Source organism: Macrotis lagotis, chromosome 5, assembly GCF_037893015.1.
Source record: "Macrotis lagotis isolate mMagLag1 chromosome 5, bilby.v1.9.chrom.fasta, whole genome shotgun sequence".
Taxonomy (NCBI): domain Eukaryota; kingdom Metazoa; phylum Chordata; class Mammalia; order Peramelemorphia; family Peramelidae; genus Macrotis; species Macrotis lagotis.
The window spans coordinates 73,671,369-73,691,705 of NC_133662.1; the positions used below are offsets into that span (position 1 = coordinate 73,671,369).

The window sequence follows — 20,337 nt, forward strand, 5'->3', positions numbered from 1 at the left end:
GCCACAATGTGGAAATTGAGATAACAATATGAACTTATTAAAGAGATTTACTCTATATCAGGAAATAAAACAGTAATAGAAAATAGTTACTCTGGAAAATTTCTAATTAAGTTCTACCTGCCAAATTAATAAAACACACAACAAAAACATCCCACCTGAAAGAGCTGGCAACCCAATTAGAAGAGCTTGCACAGTTGATTCGATTACTGGGAATGGATTGTGGAACAGACATTTTAAGTGCTGGTGATTCTTCATATGATTTTACATATTCATTAGAATGCATAGAGTATGCACCATTAACATATGTTTTAATTTTCATCACCTAAAATTTTAAAAAGAGTAAAAAAACTCTAAAAAACTCTTCACTATATCTTCTAGAAAATCTAGTTGATTTAACCTTCTTAAACCATACAATTATATCTCAAATATAATTAGCATATTTATCTATATTATTCAAAATCAATGTTTCATGTAAAATTCCTTTCAATGTAAGAATTCAATAAAAAACTGATTATATGAAAGTTTTAAGATAAACTCTGAATAGTATTAGAATACAAATTGCTATGTATAAATTTGCTAATAATATTTACTGAGTGAATCCCCAAGATAGACCACTTGAAATCCAATACAAATCCTACATGCCTGTATGTCTTTGAAGAGATTTTCATTTTCATTTAAATGACAATTTCATAATGTTCCCCATTGCTTTCCTTTTTTTATTTGTCAAGGCAATGAGGCTGTGACTTGCCCAAGGTCACACAGCTAGGTAATTAGTAAGTGTCTGAGGCTGGATTTAGACTCAGGTCCTCCTGACTCCAGACCAGTGCTCTATCCACTGCACCACCTAGCTGCCCCTCCATTGCCTTTTAGACCTCAGAAGTATTACAATCACAGCAGGATATTCATGGTTCATGCCAGAAATGAATCAGGGGAGAGCTACAATTCAGAGCTACCCCAAGGGCTTTAATTTGTGCCCAGAGGCTCTTGGTTTTGAATTTTGCTTCTATTTTCCTTATTTCTCTTACAAATGTGCCACTTGAAAAAAATGTCCAAATTTGGTTCATTTTTCTCAAAGTAAAATGTTAAACTAGCTAAGTCATGAATTAATTTCCCCAAAAAAACAGCTAAGGAAATTGTTGGTTACTCAGTGCAAGAATTTAAATCAATGTTTTATTTTGTAATATGGAGTGAATTTTATATTAAAGTATAAGGAAAATACTGCATATATGAAATATATAGAACATATAAAACATTCTTGCTCTCAGTTATAACTTCATTTAAGACAGCTTAAGAGCTGGTTTTAAAATTAAGATGAGATAGCTAAAACAACACCTAAATTGTACATTCATAAATATTCTGTAGCAAGCATGAATACAAAACAGAACAAAAAGAAACAAATACGTAGACAATTAAAAAACAAACCTCCATCTTATCTGGATGGATTCCTGTTGTGAAATCAGGAGACTGCAAGTCTCTAGGACTACCTATTCCAGCATAGCTACCTTCAGAGTCTGATGTCAATAACTCTGGAAGAGATTCTGCAGAGTTGGTTTTATCCAATTTTACAATGCCTGTAATTTGAAATTTTTAAAATACATTAAAAAGGTAAAAATGCATAAAATTATATTATGTATGAAGTATTTTGATGTGTAGTTCTATGTGACCACAAATAATTTTTCTTAAGTTTTTTTTACAAGGAAATGCTTGCCCAAGGTCACACAGCTAGATAATTATTAAGTGTCTGAGGCCAGATTTGAACTCAGGCACTCCTGATTCCAGGGCCAGTGTTCTATCCACTGTGCCACCTAGCCGCCCCATGACCACAAATAAATTTAACCCAAATAAGTTATAATAAAATTCACATGCTTTCCTGAATTTCAGTGATACATGAAATTTAGACCCCAGGATTTGAAATGCTTTGTTTCAGTCATACAAGCAACACCAAATTTTATCACCTGTTACTATTTCCCTTAAAACATGCTGTTTTATCTAGCTTCCTTGCTAATTCTGATCAAATGTTATGGTGATATTCAGAGAAATTTATCACTCGTTTGTCCACATGGCAATGAGTTTTGGGAGCAAAGTTATTCTTGAAAACTGAGGGTTTGTGATGCAGTTTAGAGGAGAAATACCACTATAAAATCACAGATACTTAAAAGTATTGAAGAAGTAAATAATGCACTCATTATTATATTGTCAGAGAATAACGAATCTTCTAACTACAACAAATTAAGACTCACCCATGGCAACCTTGAAAGTATCACTGCTACAATTTGAACCATGTTGCAATATCTCTGTTCCTGTTAATTCAAAAAAGCACATAATAAAAGTATAACCACTTTTAAATCTACTGAATTTTTAAATTTTTTTTTCAATAGCTTTGAAAGGTCCTTTACAAAATCATTTCTATTTTCCAGAGAAGAACCATGTGTTATAGACCAAATCTTACTCTATAATAATGACAAGAGAATTTCAACAGAATATGATAAAAAGGCTTGCCACTCACCTGTGGAAGGTGAGCTCTGAATTATATCTGAAAGGTTATAACCCCCAGAGCTGTCTGAACGCTTTCGTGGTTTCTTTTTTGCTTTTGTTTTGGCCTTTTTGAAGAAAATTTCTCTAAGAAAAAACAAGCATCAAATGTCTTTAAATAAAATAAGGAAATCTTCTAGAGTGGGTATGATTCTACAGTTCTACAGGTTTTTATATTCAATCATCCCAAAGAATTTAAACAAAGAGAGTTAAATAATGCTTTTTAGAACCAATATCATGCACACAACTAAATTGGGGCATATAATATTTTATGTCATTAGTGTCTCAATGCATGATCAGACAGTAATGTCATCTTTGATCCAACTTTAATAAAAAGGGAAAAATATAGACAGGCAACACAACTAATTGAGCCATATCTATTTTCGATCATGTTTCAAATTGATATGACATGAACAAAAATAAAAAAATACAGAAAGACATCAAAAGACAAATGAACTGAAACAAAATGAAAAAAAATAAGAAGGAAAAAACACACAAGGACTACAAAAAAGTAAATCAAAAGAACAACCAAGGCAACTGCAGGAAGGTCAATAATCAGAAAACTGGGATGAACCAATGTATCTGAACAAACAACAGAAAACTGTTTTGGAAAGAATATAAAGAAGGGAATATTCTAAAAGAATAAACAACATCAAAGGCAATATTTTCACCACTCAAAAAAGATGACTGATAAAACATCATTAACTACTTTTCCATATAGTTAGTGTCTATAAATATTAGTAAGGTCTTTATGAGAATGATCTTTGCATGCATCGAAAATATCCTAGAAAATCAAAAGTAAAAACATAGACTCACAAATTATTCTCTATAGCAGACTACAATGTTTACATTAACACAAACAGAAATACAGAAAAATACTGCTGTGTTAATTTATTAAATCTTGATCTTAAAAAATTGATTCTAATTGTCAAATGCAAAGTAAAGTATAAAATGGGGAGCAATGTATATAATTAATCAATAAGTAATCAAAAACTTTTACTAAATAAATATATCAGGCCCAGCGCTAAGTCTCAGGATACAAAGGTAGGCAAAACAATACAAAAACAGTTATACTCAAAAATCTCATATACTAATGAGGAAGATAACCTATAAATAAATAGGTGTATATATGATAGATCTGAAATAGAAAATAACACACTAAAGTTTCAGGGAGGAAAAAAGTCAAAAGTAATGAGACTTACTGGTAATTATGTTCCATATTCATTTCTCCTTTCATAAAAACATCAGCATCTTCTGCCTCCAAGTAGCTGATATCTGGACCATCCTGATATGGTGTTATTACCCTTCTTTCCATTGCTGGTATCTGTATGTAGCATAACAAAGATGTTACAAAATTCTTTAAAGAAGATTTCAAACATATTTATAGAGATATAGATCTTTAAGATTTACCAAATTACATTTATTATGAAATATTCTGATATTAACAGTAAAATTCTGAACTGCCACAAACATGTCCCATGTTTCAAGTATAAGGGAACAATTATAATTAAAATACTAATCAAGTTATAAATTTATAGGTCTAACATTCCATAAAACAATAGAATGAAACTTCAACTTTCTTTGACATACTATTCTCCAGGTAAGGCAAAATAATGTTTTTACCTAATTCTTAGGATTAGTTAAAACCTTAATGTCTTCATTTTCATGAAATAACAAAGAATTAACTCAGAAACTTAACATTAACTCACTTCAAGATTACAGTGCAATTAACTTTTAGTCCCTTAATGTTATAACTTCACCATTTTCTTTAGCTTATGTTCTGAAGATGGTCTAGCAGGAGAGTACTATTAGTGAAAAATCCTTCACATCTCCATATAAAAATGTCCTTAACATAGGAATTGTTTAGAAAAATATTCATTAGAAAATTCACTAATAGATCATTATTATTATTCACTGATAAATTTCTGATATTTTTGTTCATCTTCATTACAACATAAACCTTACCATTTTTCTATAGAACACAGAAAGATCTTTCAAAACATCATCACTTAAAACATCCAGTGTCCTATAAGATAAGATGAACAAAATATTTTAAGATTCATTTAATAAAAATTACTTGTGGTCATGCAAAAAAAATCTAAATAATTTGTTATTTTTATATGGGCTATGATCTTGCAACAAAGTAAGATAGCTCATACTGCAGAGTTGAAAAGTACTTTATCTGATGTAATAAAATGGCAAGAAAAAAGTAGAAATTTACTAAACATTGTTTTAATATTCTTATAAACTTATAATTTAATATCACTTTAAGAATTCCATCTCCAGGAGAACATCGCCAAAAACCAACTAGATGATTTCAATTACATTAAAATAAAAAGCTTTTGCACAGATAAAACTACTGCAACCAAGATCAAAAGAAATGTAGTAAATTGGGAAACAATCTTTACAACTAATGATTCTGACAAAGGATTCATTTCTAAAATATACAGAGAACTGAGTCATATTTTTAAAACAAAAAGCCATTCCCCAATTGACAAGTGGTCAAAGGATATGCAAAAGCAATTTACAAATGAGGAGATCAAAGCAATCCATAGCCATATGAAAAATTGCTCTAAATCATTAACTATTAGAGCAATGCAAATTAAAGCTTCTCTGAGATACCACCTCACACCTCTCAGACTGGCCAATATGACCAGAAAGGATAATGATTATTGTCGGAAGGATTGTGGGAAATCTGGGAAACTATTACACTGTTGGTGGAGCTGTGAACTCATCCAACATTTCTGGAGAGAAATTTGGAACTACACCCAAAAGGGCAACAAAAATGAGCATACCCTTTGATCCAGCAATAACACTACTGGGTCTACACCCTGAAGAGATGATGAAAAAGGGTAAAAACATCACTTGTACAAAAATATTCATAGCAGCCCTGTTTGTGGTGGCAAAGAATTAGAAATCAAGTAGAAACCAGGAGGGATGGGGATTCAGGGAAGCCTGAAGGGATTTGCATGAACTGATGATGAACGAGATGAACAGAACCAGAAAAACACTGCACACCCTAACAGCAGCATGGAGGTGATGTTCAACATTGATGGACTCACTCATTCTAATCAGTGCAACAATCAGGGACAATTTTGGGCTGTCTGCAATGGAGAATACCATTCGTATCCAGATAAAGAGCCGTGGAGTTTGAACAAAGATCAAGGACTATTCCCTTTAATTTAGAAAAAAAAAAAAAAACAGATATCTTATTGTTTGATCTTGTTATCTCTTAGACTTTGTTTCTTCCTTAAGGATGATTTCTCTCTCATCACACTCAATTTGGATCAATGCACAACATGGAAACAAAGTAAAAACTGACAGACTGCTTTCCGTGGTGGGGAGTAAGATTGGGGGAAAAATTGTAAAACTCAAATAAAATCTTTAATAAAAATAAAAAAAATTAAAATAAAAAAAACCTATTTGGGCACCTAACCAGTACAACGAATAAAGTGCTAGTCCTGGATTCAGGAAGATTCATCTTCCTGAGCTCAAATCTTGGGAAAAAAAAAATTCAGACTGTCAGGTGGGAAACAGAGACTCTCCATAGGTTAGATTGAAGAAACAATTGGGAGTCATCACTGTTAAAAAGTAATTTCTAAAGTTTTGAAATAAAATGAGTTTATACAGAAAATACAACACAATTACAAAGCAAAAAATGATATAATAAAAATACATTCTATTATAAAGTACAATTTATTACAATAAAAAAATAATAAAACTGGAATTTTTCAAAGAAAAAAAGTCCATCTCCATCTGGGTGAAACTTGATATGAAAGTGAAATATTAAAGAAATAGAGGCTAAGCATTTTTGATTGCATATAAGTCAAAGTGGAAATATAAAATTCTGATTTTTTTTGAGGCCATCTTACACAGTTATACAGTTACAGTGACTCCTGGTTTACACCACCTTGTTAAGTTCTCGTAAACTGGAACCTATACTTCTAAGGATCCAGTATGTCTGCAGTCATGAACTCATGCAAATAAAAAAAATATAGTACAGGGACCAACCTAAAGATAATTATCACAAAGAGAAAACAATAATTATAACTTTGTATTTAAACGGCAATACAGAAGGGCAGTTAAGTAATGCAGTGGATAGAGCATTGGCCCTGGAGTCAGGAGGACCTAAATTCAAATCCAGCCTCAGACACTTAATAATTACTTAGCTGTGTGATCTCGGGTAAGTCACTTAACCCCATTGCCTTGCAAAAAAAGGAAAAAAAAGTAATGCAGGAAAATGTTATTCAATATGGTTATGATTATAAAGTCAAAATGCCTAAACAAGCAAAATATATATGTGTGCATGTAGACATGTGCATGACTGCAGGCATGTGGACACAAAGCTTTATTAAACTCTCTGGGGAGATATTTGTGTAAAAAATATCACAGATAATAATTGATATTATGTAAAAGAGAATTGGCTCTAGCGATTATAAAGTAATGGATTCAAGTAATGGCTCTGACACTGATTGATTCCCAACTATGAAATTCTAGGAAATAAATTTAATTTCTCAATTTTGCCATTTATAAAATTAGATGAGGAAAAAAAGTGTAACAAAGTAGACAGAAAAGTCAGCCTTGAGTCAGCAAAGATCTGGGATTCAAGTCTTGCCTCTTAAAGATACTAGCTATCTGACATCGAGCAAGGGACTTAATGTTTCTTCTCACTTCAGGATTTCCCATTTACCTTTTTCTTTTTAAATTTTTTGCAAGGCAATGGGGGGCTTAAGTGACCTTACCAAGGTCCTACAGGTAAGTGTCTGAGGCCAGATTTGACCTCAGATCCTCCTGACTTCAGAGCTGGTGCTCTATCCACTGCACCACCCAGCTGCCCCTCCCTATTACTCTTAAGAACATTATCACTACCAGTTACCTGAGCTACTATTTCAGTGTCATTCTCAATTCCTCACTTAAATTCAACCCATGGAGTAAATCTCTTACCAGGACATCTCTTAGATGTGTCCCCTTTTCTCCTCCAACACAGCTACTGTCCTCTTGCAGGCCCTCATCGCCTTATGCTTGGAATACTACAGTCATCTTCTGGTGGCTCTCCCTTCATCAAGTCTCCTCCTTCATTCAATCTATTCTCCATTTTTTGAGCCTTGTGTCTGATCCTATCACACATTCCCACATTGTTCCCCTATTTACTGACCTCCAATGGTTTCATTTTATCTCCAAGATTAAATATAAAATCCTGTTTTATTTTTAAAGTCCTCTTTAAAGTCCTTTTAAAGTCCTCTATACTACAAGACACTTGCTGTGTTATAACTTTTCTCTTCTCTACATATTTTACAATCCTTCCACACTTGTCTTCTTACTGTTCCTGTCCTTTGCTCTTGCTATATACACCCTAGGCCTACAATACTCATCCTTTGAGTCTCTACCTCCTGACTTCCCTTAAGATTCAATTCAAATCTCACCTTCTACATGAATTCCACCTTTCCCCAGTTACTCCTTCCCTACCACTCCCCCTCAACATACACACACATACTATGAAGGTTTTCCATCTAAGATCAACTTCCATTTACACTGTATATATCTCATAAGTAGGGATTTTTTGAATTTTATCTCCCCCATCACACTGTGAGGTGAGAGAATGAGTTAAGGTTTCCCCCTGTAATCCTTAGCTTTTAACACAATCTGTGGCAAATAACTCTTAATATAAAGGCTTGCTAACTGTTGATTTTCTCAGTGTACCAATTCTCATTCTAAGATGATATATAAGTATCCATACAACAAATTCCATATGCTAATGAAATTACCGACTAAATACTACTTGTTCTATGAACTTTGTCAAGTGGTTGTGAGGCTCTAGAATGATAAATTATATAAAAAGGCTTTCTTTTTATATATTAAACATCACTTATTATTGTTACTTCAAACTCCCAATTTTACTAGACCTTGAGACCAATAATTTCTAAAATTACTAATATTTTCACCATTATGTACAAAATATCTATGTACAAGATACAGAATTCCTCCATCAAACCTACCTTGCTTCAAGTAAAGCTGCCATATTTAGCCCCATAAACTGTAAACAAGACAGTTTCAATTGTTCAGCATTATACATTACTGCAAACTCCAATGTCATGGCAGCATTCTTTAGAGTAACTGCAAAGGAAGACAGTCTATTAAAATTAGATAAATCATCATTTCAGGAAACAAAAATGTACTTAATTCTAAGAATTTTAGAATCTGAATTAGGAACAATAAAAAAATAGGATCAAACTTGCTCTCACAGATAACAAATATAGAGATAACAGAATATGGTTTTTTCACCAACTTTGCCACAGATTCAAGAAACACTAAACTGAGATGTTAAATTATAAGGAAAAAAGGATTAAAAAATAAAAATATAAGATAAGAAAAACTATCATCTGGAATATTAACAAAGTACAGAAAATTTTTGAAAATCTTTTGCTTACTAAATATCAGAATAATTTTAAACTTCAATTAGTTTTAATTTTAGCATATATTTTAACAGTATGCTGCTTAATAATGCAAAAATGTGGTTAACTAAAATCCTTCAAAAAAAATCTTAAGTAAAAAAAAATGAAGGAATCAATTCACATTGAAAGTTAGTCTTTCTCGCATGAATTGATGTGGAGTGAAATGAGCAGAAATGAACAGAAGAACATTATACAAATTAATAACATGGGGTAGTGAGCAACTATGATGGAATTGTTCGGTTCAGGACGTACAATAAATCTGGGACAATTTTAGAAGATGGAAAATACCATCCATGTCCAGAGAGGGAACTGTGGCGTTTAAATGAAGACCAAATCTTATTTATCTTCAATACTGAAACATTGTCATATATATCATGTAATTTTTTCCTCTCTAATGTTTACTTTCCTTGGTTTGAATTTGATTCTTCTCTCACAACATATCAATATGGATCTGTGCTTAGCATGTTTATAAATGTAAAGGCTATATCAGGAGGAGGGGGAAGGGAAGGGAGGGAGGGAGAAAAATGTAAAATTCAAAATTTGCAAAAAAAAAAAAAAGATTGGTAAAACTGCCATTGCATGTAATTGGAAAAACAAATAAATAAAATATTAAAAAAGGAAAAAAATTAAGTTATGGCCTTTTGGATTTTAAACAATTACATTAAAATTATAGTTTTTATTCTAATAGGTTCTGTTATCACTTATGGAAAGAATAAATATTAAAACAAAAGTACTCTTTTTTCAATGAAAGGGCAGAAACTTCTATAGAGTAGGATGATCTTAGAAATCTTTAAATTGTCTATGTTCACAATCTAGACCTAACAATTTTTAATATACTACAAAGCTGAGATGGTTCTAAAGAGGTACTGTAATCACATAGTTTCTTCAACCCATTTCATTCAAAAAAATTTTACAATTGGTCCTTTTGCTGTTATCCTACGCTCACAGAAAATAATTTTTCAAGCAAAAAGAGCAATGGCATTTTACATTGAAAACAGCATGCTTAACCATGTAAAACAGCTTTATATGAAATGGTAAGAATATACAGGAAATAACTGCTTAAATATTTGTCAACTGTCTTTTTAAGCTAATGTGAATAGGAAATATGGGTCTTCTGCTGCATGCAATACATTACAGGGAAAAACTACACTGGATGGAAGATGACATTTTAGCAAGGTATGTATTATATGACAATAAAATTTTATTTTGGACATTGTTATACAGTGCATTCAAAAATTTTTTAAAATAGATATATTACCTGATTGTTTTTCCAGAAATGATTTTTTCATGCTAATGTTTTCCTTAAGAGTCTTGCCATAATGATATTGATATGATCACACAAATTCATGGAATTTGAAAAATGCTAACCCAATTTTTTTAATAAGCAAGACTAGGATTATCTCAACAGTCAACTCTAAGGTAATATACTTACTTAATGTTCAAAATTTACCACACACATATACTTACACAAAAACATCAATGCAGAAATACATACTGAAATTTAATCAATTACATTTATAACTGGAAGGACCCTTGAAGGTAATTTTAGTTGAATCCCCTCATTTACTGAATGAGGAAACTGAGGTTATGGCACAGAGGAGGCATTTAATAAAAACTTATCAATTGTTACTCACCCAAGTTCATAGAAATGTCACAACAGGCTAAGCAAAATGTAGTAGTTCCTCTTATAACTACCAGTAGACAAAGTAAAGCAGTTGGTTCTTAACAGGTCATTGTTTCCCTCAAAACCAGACTACAGCTGAACAAGGTTTTAATTGTCAAAAATCTTTTTATTAAATATTTGATAAAGTTCTGATATTCAAGATATATAGCAAATTAACCAAAAAAAAATCCAGTGGTCAAAGGATATGAATAAAAGTCTTTAAAAAATTGGAAAACAACCTGGTGAAGCATAGTTTTATATTAAGAGAATTACAAATTAAAACAACTCTAAAGTTTTAATCAATTAATATTAAAAGCAGAAATAGTCAATGTTGAAGTAGCTGGAATATGGAAGGTATAGAAGAATACTGTTGGCATACTGTGAATTGTTCCAATCATGTTAGAACCATTTTAGATTAAGCTAGATATGGAAGGTTGAGAGTATATAGCATAAAAAAAGTTGTCAGACTGAGACTAAAGATTTCCTGAGGCTAATATAATCTGTCTTAGAATTTAAACTCCTAGAGGACAGGGGCTATGTATAGATACATTTGTGTGTGTTTATGTGTGTATAAATACACATACTTCATATGCAATTAGCTACTTAAATATTTTCTGAATGTGAAATTCTAGGTAAATGACTAATTATATTATGAACACTTTATTTAAATAATTCATTTAAAACTAATGGTATATGTGTAATAAATCATACCAGTCTTTAGTAGCAATTTTCAAAGAAAAAAATTTAAAGAATTTAAGTTACCTGGGGGGGGGGGGGGCTTTACTTGTGTGTGTGTGTGTGTGTGTGTGTGTGTGTGTGTGTGCATGTGACAAAGAGAGAGTGTTCATACATGCTTATGTATACTCCTATAAGTTTAAGATTTACTAGAATGTAGAGACATAACTATCAAGTAATGAAACCTCATTTCTACAAGACTCACTAGAAAACTTCTGATTGTTTTTTAAACACATTAGGTAAAAATTAGTTTATAATTATTTGGCTAGTTTCAGAAGACAGCCCAAAATAAAGCAAAAAATTCAGCAAAATAAAATATTTATACCCTTAGGATAGACATACAACCCATGGAAAGCAAAGACAGGTATTTCCTATAAATGCCAAAATATTCATAAGAACCTTATTAGCATAATAAATTTAAACCAAGTGGAGGCAGGGTTACTAATTAGGAAATGGCTAAATAAATTGAGGTACATTAATGAAAACAAAATATTTATACCTACAATGTAAATGGAAAGAATAAAACTGGACATTACAACAACATCATCATCATCACCACCACCAAGCATAGTTCCAGATAAGAGTTGAGAAAATGTACCTTCCTCCTTTTGTTCAAGTTGGAGGATTATAAAGAAGCAATGCTGAATCTGCTATCAGATACTATGTATAGCTAGTTTCATTTTAAAAATGAGTTATATTCATTTTTTTAATGTATTATAAGGAAGTTGGAAATGGAGGGTAGCCAACTGGATTGATTTAAAAATAAAAAAGCATCAATAAGACAAAAAAAATGATATTTATGCCATGGTTTCAGATACATCATTTAAAAAAAAGATAACAGATAATTCAGTTAGGCTCAGAGGTTGCTTAAATATAGGCTCATTGGCATAAAGCTTTTAAATATATTTGTGGGTCTTGTTTGGAAATGCATATCAAGATTTATCTAATATTGGAAAACTTAAAATTGACTTGCTAATTTTTTAAGTTTTTAAAGTTTTAATGCTACTCAGAGAAACTGCAATTAATAGGGTCAGCCCCATGAAAAAGTATTTGATTAAATATGCAATCATGAAGACTTTAAAATAACTTGAGACTCCATTAAAAAAGGAATAAAGTTGAAGTAGTCCATTTCAGTGTATTGAAAATGTTTTTTTCATATTGTTCAGTTGTGGCCAATTCTTTGTGATCCTGTGGAACATGTTGTTCATGGAATTTTCTTGGCTAAGATACTGGAATGATTAACTATTGCCTTCTTCATCGGATTAAGGATGAAAATAGGCTAAGTGATTTTCCCAGGATCACATAAAGTCTGAAGCCAAAGTTGAACTCAGGTCTTCCTGACTTCAGGCTCAGTGCTCTACCCACTGAGCCTAGTTGCCTCCATGAAAATGTTACCAAGAATAAAGATTCTACTTTCAAATTCCTATACTTTTGGTTTCTAAATTACATAGAAATTATACTAAACCCATTATTCAAAAGTACGGTTCCCTCATTTGAGGTTGTTAGGAGACCTGCATTTAAATCTTATGTGCTAATGGACAGATCACTAAACCAACAAATATGGATAATATTTTATACTACATATCTGAAAGATCTGCTATGAGGTTCACACTTTGCAAATCTTAAAGATTCATGTTAATCATCATCTCATTTTTTAAAACTAATCAGACCTATGATTTCAGTGATACAGGGAATTTATAGAGAAGAAATTCCCTCTACCAAACAATGTAGATAAGCACTCTGTTACAAATAATATCAGTTACATGGTAAGAGTTGCACTAAGGGATAAAGAGGCTTGTCCAGGGTCAAAAGTCAAAGACAGAATCCAAACTCAGATTTTCTGATTACAAATTCAACATACTTATCCACTACTCCATGATGCTTCTGTAGTAAGGATATCTCACTAAGCGTCAAAAATTAGCCAGAACTAACCTGAAATCTTATTAATACTAATGTATTGGAAAAATACTCACGTTTTTCTGTTATTGCCACTTCACAGATTTCTTTCAGTCGAATTATTAATAGTTGATCAGCCACCACAAGAACATTACAAATAAATTCCACACTCTGAGAATCTAAATAAAGAAAAAAAGTTAATCATATTATTTAAATTACATTTTAAGCTATCTAGAAAGGAGCAAACAAACCAAAAGAATGAATATTAAGTCACCAAGTATAGAAAATTAGCAATATGGTACTCTAAGAAATAAAATTCTAAAGGTTGCTGTGGCATATAAGACAAAAATAATAGTTTATTTGTAAGTTTTAAAGGTCTGTCTTACTCTCAGATGATTAAAATTTCAATGACTGCTACAAGTACACTAAAATACTCTGGCATATAAAAATTATGCCCAAAGAAATATATTTCTAGGTAAGACCAGCATTCCAGCTACTGAGATGTTGAGCAAGTGTCCAATAGGCCCAATGTAGTTAGACCAGACATCTTTTATACAAATAAATACAATAAAGTCTATATAAGAACAAAGTTGTTGAAAACAGCTTTCACTATTCTGGGACCTCAGGAGACATTCTAGCATACACAATTCCTACAATGCATTCTTTGTTTTCTGACTTATGAAATATATCTGTGCCACCCATATATACAATGCATTCTTCCACTTGAATATGGTTATCTATATTATTTTCTGAATCAGTCTTCAATCATCTGTACCCATGGATGATAGTAATCAAAATCAAACAATGAAAAACAGTTAATATCCATGAATCATTTTGGGGACACATCATAAACATTTTACAGCTATTATTTTTCAAATTTTGCATAAGCTAAAATCAACATTTTCTGAGTATACAGCAGGTGATTTTATTTTGAGGTGAAAAAAAGAAGTCTGAGAATAAAGATCATAACAAAAGGTAGATTAAGACTAAAACTTTGCTAAAGCTAATATATCATCTGTGTCTTAGAGCATAAACCCCAAGAGGGTAGGGACTACACACACACACACACACACACACACACACACACACACACACACACACACAGTTTTTAAGATTTTTTTGAAACTGTGGTTAAGTGACTTTAATTGTGTGTAATATGAAAATTATATTTAAATAATACTTTCATTTAATCCAATAGTATGTAATATTTATTGTGTCATGCCATTTAGTATCAATTTTAAATTAATATATGTGTGTGTGTGTATGTAAGTATGTATAAAAAATTTAGGCTACCTTACCCTGAGGGGTGTGTGTGTGTGTGTGTGTGTGTGTGTGTGTGTCTGTTTCTGTGTCTGTATTCATTTATGCTCATGCTCATTTATACTCCTTTAAGTTTAAGGATTTACTAAAATGTAGACATGATTATAAATTAACGAGCCCCATTTCTACTAAACAATACACAAGAAAACTCTTCTGGTTATTTCCTAAATATATCAAGTGAAAATTAGTTTATAATTATATTCTGTTTTTAAGAAATAGCTCAGTCATAAATATTGCATTAGCTGTATGCTTAAATTGCTCTAAAAGAAAAACTAGTTTCCCTACAGTTTTGTGCAGATCCCTCCTGCTACTCTCAACCTTCTATCAAAAAACTGAGAAAAATGTTATTTTCAACAAGAAAGTTATTCACTAAAACCTAGGCAGAAGATAGTTTGATCGAGTTTTTGATTACAAATGAAATAATCACCAAGTATTAAAATTAGCATTAATATTTCACCTTTTGCTTAACAAGAGAGAAAATAAAATTGATAAAATTACTTAACAATCAGACTAGTAAATATAAAACTTATTACTGCAGAATTTCATCAACTAACCAAATTGTTAACACAATTCTGTTTCAGGCAAGTCTGTCTACTCTAATTCAGCAAATCAACAACTACAGCTGAACTACTTCTACTAAGACAGTGAGTAACATATACAATCTTTTTTCTACTTTTAAACAAGACAACATACATTTCATGAGGACCTACTATGTGCAAGGAATTAGGGGTTACAAAGACCAAAATGATACAGTGCCTGCCTTCTTGTAGTGAAGATGAATTGACAAGGAGCTTCTTTAATCAGGAATTCTAGCCCGTCCTTGCAAAATATTTTACATATACTATCACATGATTCTTTTTTCTTCTCTGCTTCATCAATGCCAGACCTATTTCTGCACTCAATTACTAGGGATTCAACCTATTTCACTATCTACTCAATTCCTTACCAAAGCTACTTCTAAAAAAGCACATGTCCTTTTGCTAATACCAAGTTCCCATGATAAACATAACCCAAACTGGCTCCAAATAAATAGGCCTTGAATTTATATATTTTGAATTGCAAGGAACCACAAAAGTCACCTAGTCCAAAGCTCTCATTTTACAAATGAAAAAAACAGGCTCAAAGAAGTTTTTCAGTGATTTTAAGTAGAAGAGTAGGACTTAAGCCCATGTTCATTCCGTGGTATTTCAAACAATTCAAACTACCTTCTTCTTTTCACATTACTGCCAAGAATGATAAGAGATAATAATTCTACAAATCATTTAGTACTGTCTACAGCTCAAAAGGAGAATATAATTATTTCAAGAATAGAAAACTTATAGATGTTTGCTTGCTAGATTTCTACACTTAAAAGAATTCAGTATTGCAAGGTCAAAGTAATTCATATATATATATATATATATATATATATATACATATATATGCATGTGTGTAAATATATATTTATACACACATGTATAAATATATATTTACACACACACACACACACACACACACACACACAAAGTTTATCCATTAGAGGAAGTGAGGTCACTAGATTTTTAAAACACCATCCCCTTGATGTGACTCAAACACAGATTCCAGTGTCCCAATATTGAAACAAATTAGCATTATCTAGATTGTATTTTACGGCAGCTAAATAAGAGAGCCTGGCTTAGAGAAGGAAGAATCATCTTCCTCAGACACTTACTAATTGTAAGACCCTGGGCATATCACTTAACCCTGGTTTGCCTCAATCTCCTCATCTGTAAAAAAAGAAGGAAATGACAAAACAGTCCAATATCTCTGCCAAGAAAACTCCAAATGAGATTATAAGGAATCAAACATGACTGAAAAACTACTGAATAACACTGTTATATTTTTATTTTGTTAAACATTACCTAATTACATTTTAATCTGATCTGAAAAGCCTGCTACAAGTTTAGCAATTTTGTAAATAGTATGCTCACAGCTCATTTAGAAATTGTCTTAAAATCTGTATAGAAACTTAAAGGTCATCTAGTTCATTCAATTTATTTTACAGATGAAGAAGCTAAGGTCCTATGAAGTTAAGTGACTAGGACCAAGTTCACAAAGTACTAAGTGGCAGAGTTAAGGCAGTATAGTAGAACTTACTTGAAAAAGGGTCATTTCCATTTAAAACAGATTTTAAACATGATTTTATAATATTTTAATTGAACAAAAGTCTCAGAACTAGAAGAATTGAGAGTACTTAGGACAGTAAGTAGTCGATTGTGAGAATGGGTGAACCACATAACACCATTTTGTGATTCAGTTTTGGAGTAAGCTTGGTTTCCTTTCTATTCAATTAATGTTCTAATGTAATTTCTGTCTTGTGAGAAAACTATTCAATTGTGGGAATTGTGAGAAAACCTTATTACCCTATTTGAGCCTATACTGCATGACTGGAAAGCTAGATCATGTCTACCTGATGTTTTAGAGACTCTTAACTAAGGACCTAGGTTATGCTGACTAGAAACCCAGTCACAATTACACAACTCAATCAATCCAAATATTTTATCTGAAAATTGATGCCACATCAATCAGTTATTGTTTTAAGTTCCTCTGATTATTTACAGACACTGGGGGGAGTGGGACACTTCTTTTTCTGAATTCAGGGCATTAAAACCATTCGCTCTCCCTCACCCAAAATTGGAAATTCCCCTATTCTTGCATCCGATTAAAAAGCAGATTACTTAATATTGTTATTTATGTTTCTTTTTGATTAATTGACCTTATTTGATTGTTTTCAATGTATAAAAGTCTTGTTTCCCCCTGTATTTGGGATCCAGTGCCAAAGCTGAGGAAAGTAATTGCAGTTATCATGAATTACTTAATATGCTCTGTAACTCAAACCTTTGTTTCCTCAGTCATTTCATCTTTCTTCCTTCTCAGAACAAAATAACTTCAGCCACTAACCTTTCTCCTTTCCTCTCACTGGGCTAGCTAGCTAGCTAAAAAAAAAAAACAGACAAATACTTCAGGGAGAGAGACGTGATCCCTCACAGCCCTAAAGAACAGGAAATCTTAAAGAGGAAAACTTTAATTAAATATTTGCATATAGATGGGATAATGCAAAGAAAGCACATTTAAGTTATAAACATTATATAAATGTAAGCCACTTAATTTAATGATTAATGTTTGTTGAATTTAACTACTGAATTAAAAATATAGTTAAAATTATCCTAACATCTTACCTGAAAAACACTATAGTGGCTAAATGGATATATTCCACATACAAATTAAGAATAAGAAATAACAGCAGAAATTTTATCACTGTTCTATAGCATGTCTTGAACTCATAAATCTAGGAAACAATTTGGTACTCTTAAGAACTCTTCAAGAACTCATTACTAAAAGTTTCTAGAAAAGGTTATTTTTCATCTTGTTGTATTTTGAAATTTTATAAAGCAACAACAGAAAAAATCACATAAGAGTCACAATGCAAACATTTCTAAATTCTAATTCAATCCTTGGACCTTGGTCTTATAATGCCAGTTAAATTTATAGATGCACATGGGGCAGGGGGGAGTCAAGAACCAAATCAACTATCTCAGAAAGGAAAAATAGGTAGGTATTGAACTATTTTGGGAATTCTCTGATTGAGCTACATCATGTCTTCACATCAGTACTACTTCTTCTCCTTCTCTTTCACTTCCCTCTCCCTTTTAGCTTCCTTTTCTGTTCTGTCTTCCTCAATTAGATCGTAAGCTCTTTAAGGGCAACAAATGTACTGTCTTTTTTTGAATTAGTATCCCCAGAGCTTACCACAGTGCCTTAGCACACAATAGGAGCTTAATAAAAGTTAAATGATTATTTATTGAGGTACTAGTTGTCACATTTACCTAGGTAACTCAGATGTATAAAATTTATATTGTTTTGAAAACACCAAAATTTTCTGCCATAATGATCAAAAGTATCGTATTTTTATAGCTAAAACAGCTGAAGCACTTAATTGAAAGCTTATTTAATTTTAACTCAGTTGGAAACTGTATGAATACTAAATTCAGTAAATTGCTTACAAATATGCCAAAATACATTAAACATCACAAAACTCTCTATTTTGTTAATACCTTTAATTGCAGGGGCTTCATCAGTATAAAGGTAATCCAAGATAACTTGTAGTACATCAGAATGTATAGGCATTTCCAAAGCAGCACAACTGGAAGCCTAAATGAAGTTTAGTATTTATATATTTTACAGAAGTACACACATACAAACCACAAATAGGTTGTAACCTAATTTAAAGTATAGATAAAATCATATATTTTTCAAACACAGCATCAGGTCTAACACCTAACACTACAGAAATTATTTCTAAGTATATTCAAAACTCAAAAATTAACAAAATTATTACTTTTATAAATCAGCATACAACATGAAAAAGAAACAAAGGAAAATAATATATAATCCACAACCAGGATGGTATTGGCAGAGTTGAATTTATCCACAAATAATTTTAGTTATACTTCTTTATTAAGTATTATTACTAATTTTCATATGCTTATTTTATTGGTGGAATTCAACAAATTTATATTAAATGAATAAACACTTATGCAAAATCAAAACAACTGAGTGATGTCTCAGAACTATTTCAATAAGATAGTGTGTAAAACATTTTCATTTTCATTCATACATGGCTCACATTAAAGAAAATAATTTTCAAAATATTTTTAAAAATAAATCCTTTAAAATAAAATCATGCTTTCTATAAAATTAACAAACATACCAAGTTTAATTTACCAGAGATTTTGGATGTTCTTTTTATATAGAAACACACACACACATAGGTTTAAATATAAAATAATTTCTAGGAATGATTAAAGAATGAATATTAAATGATATGTTTCTAATTAAAAACATACCTCAATCCATGAGCTACTTAGCATGCTGTGAAAATATTCTGGGAGGGAAAAATAAAAAAATTAATTTAATATGGGAAAAACAGTAGATAAACTTTGAAAACTGTGTGTGTGTGTGTGTGTGTGTGTGTGTGTGTGTTTGTGTGTATACATACCAAGCCTGGCACAAAGTACACATCTGTGACAGGGGAATTCTTTCCCATCCAATGACTTCATGGTTACGTCACAAAGAAATGAACTGTAAAACAAATTACATATTTGAAGCCAATGACATTTCTTTATTTAAAACTGAAAACTAAGTCAGTGCCCATCATTTGGGAATAGTTAGAGATACTTTGGTAGAAAATAATAGTTTCAGAGAATATGTAGATTTGTATTAAATAAAGCAGAATTAAGTATGCAGAAGCAGAAGAAATTATATAAAACAGCAATAATTATCATGTAAAACCAATTTTTAAAAACTTGAGAATTCTATTCAATGTTAAGACCAGTCATGATTTCATAGAACTGATGCTGCTATATGCCTCTTGAGAGATAAATAGGCAGTGGTCTTGATGTAAGATGAAATGGAGATTTTTAGATATAGATACTATGGAAATTTGTTTTTTGCTTATTTATTTAAAGGGTGGTTTTTTGTTAGTGTAAGTACATAATATAAATGCTTGTTGACTTAATTGAGAAAAATATTTTTTAAAAATATGTACAGGTACATATATTTACAGTTTGAATAAAACAGCAAATTTACAGAAGAGAGTTAGAATATGAAAGGGAAAATTAGTAAAGCTACATATAAAGATAATTTTTATACAAAGTATGAGTACTGAAGGTAAAAAACAAAAAATATTCTGAAGAAAATGTAAATATGACAGAAAATAGC

The 20,337-nt window shown here is 31.3% G+C and overlaps 1 protein-coding gene across 2 annotated transcripts in view; it reads right to left on the reverse strand.

The window, feature by feature from the left end:
* IBTK (inhibitor of Bruton tyrosine kinase) overlaps positions 1 to 20,337 on the reverse strand; it is an 87,101-nt gene that overhangs the window by 21,678 nt on the left and 45,086 nt on the right. For both annotated transcript variants that reach the window (XM_074237389.1, XM_074237388.1), the window contains exons 14-24: positions 19,616 to 19,698; positions 19,464 to 19,501; positions 18,672 to 18,768; positions 13,356 to 13,457; positions 8,529 to 8,646; positions 4,498 to 4,558; positions 3,735 to 3,856; positions 2,507 to 2,619; positions 2,241 to 2,300; positions 1,423 to 1,571; positions 156 to 322 (exon numbers count right to left, since the gene is read on the reverse strand). In XM_074237389.1, the coding sequence (XP_074093490.1) occupies positions 156 to 322; positions 1,423 to 1,571; positions 2,241 to 2,300; positions 2,507 to 2,619; positions 3,735 to 3,856; positions 4,498 to 4,558; positions 8,529 to 8,646; positions 13,356 to 13,457; positions 18,672 to 18,768; positions 19,464 to 19,501; positions 19,616 to 19,698 (1,110 nt within the window). The remainder of the gene's footprint in view (positions 1 to 155; positions 323 to 1,422; positions 1,572 to 2,240; positions 2,301 to 2,506; positions 2,620 to 3,734; positions 3,857 to 4,497; positions 4,559 to 8,528; positions 8,647 to 13,355; positions 13,458 to 18,671; positions 18,769 to 19,463; positions 19,502 to 19,615; positions 19,699 to 20,337) is intronic.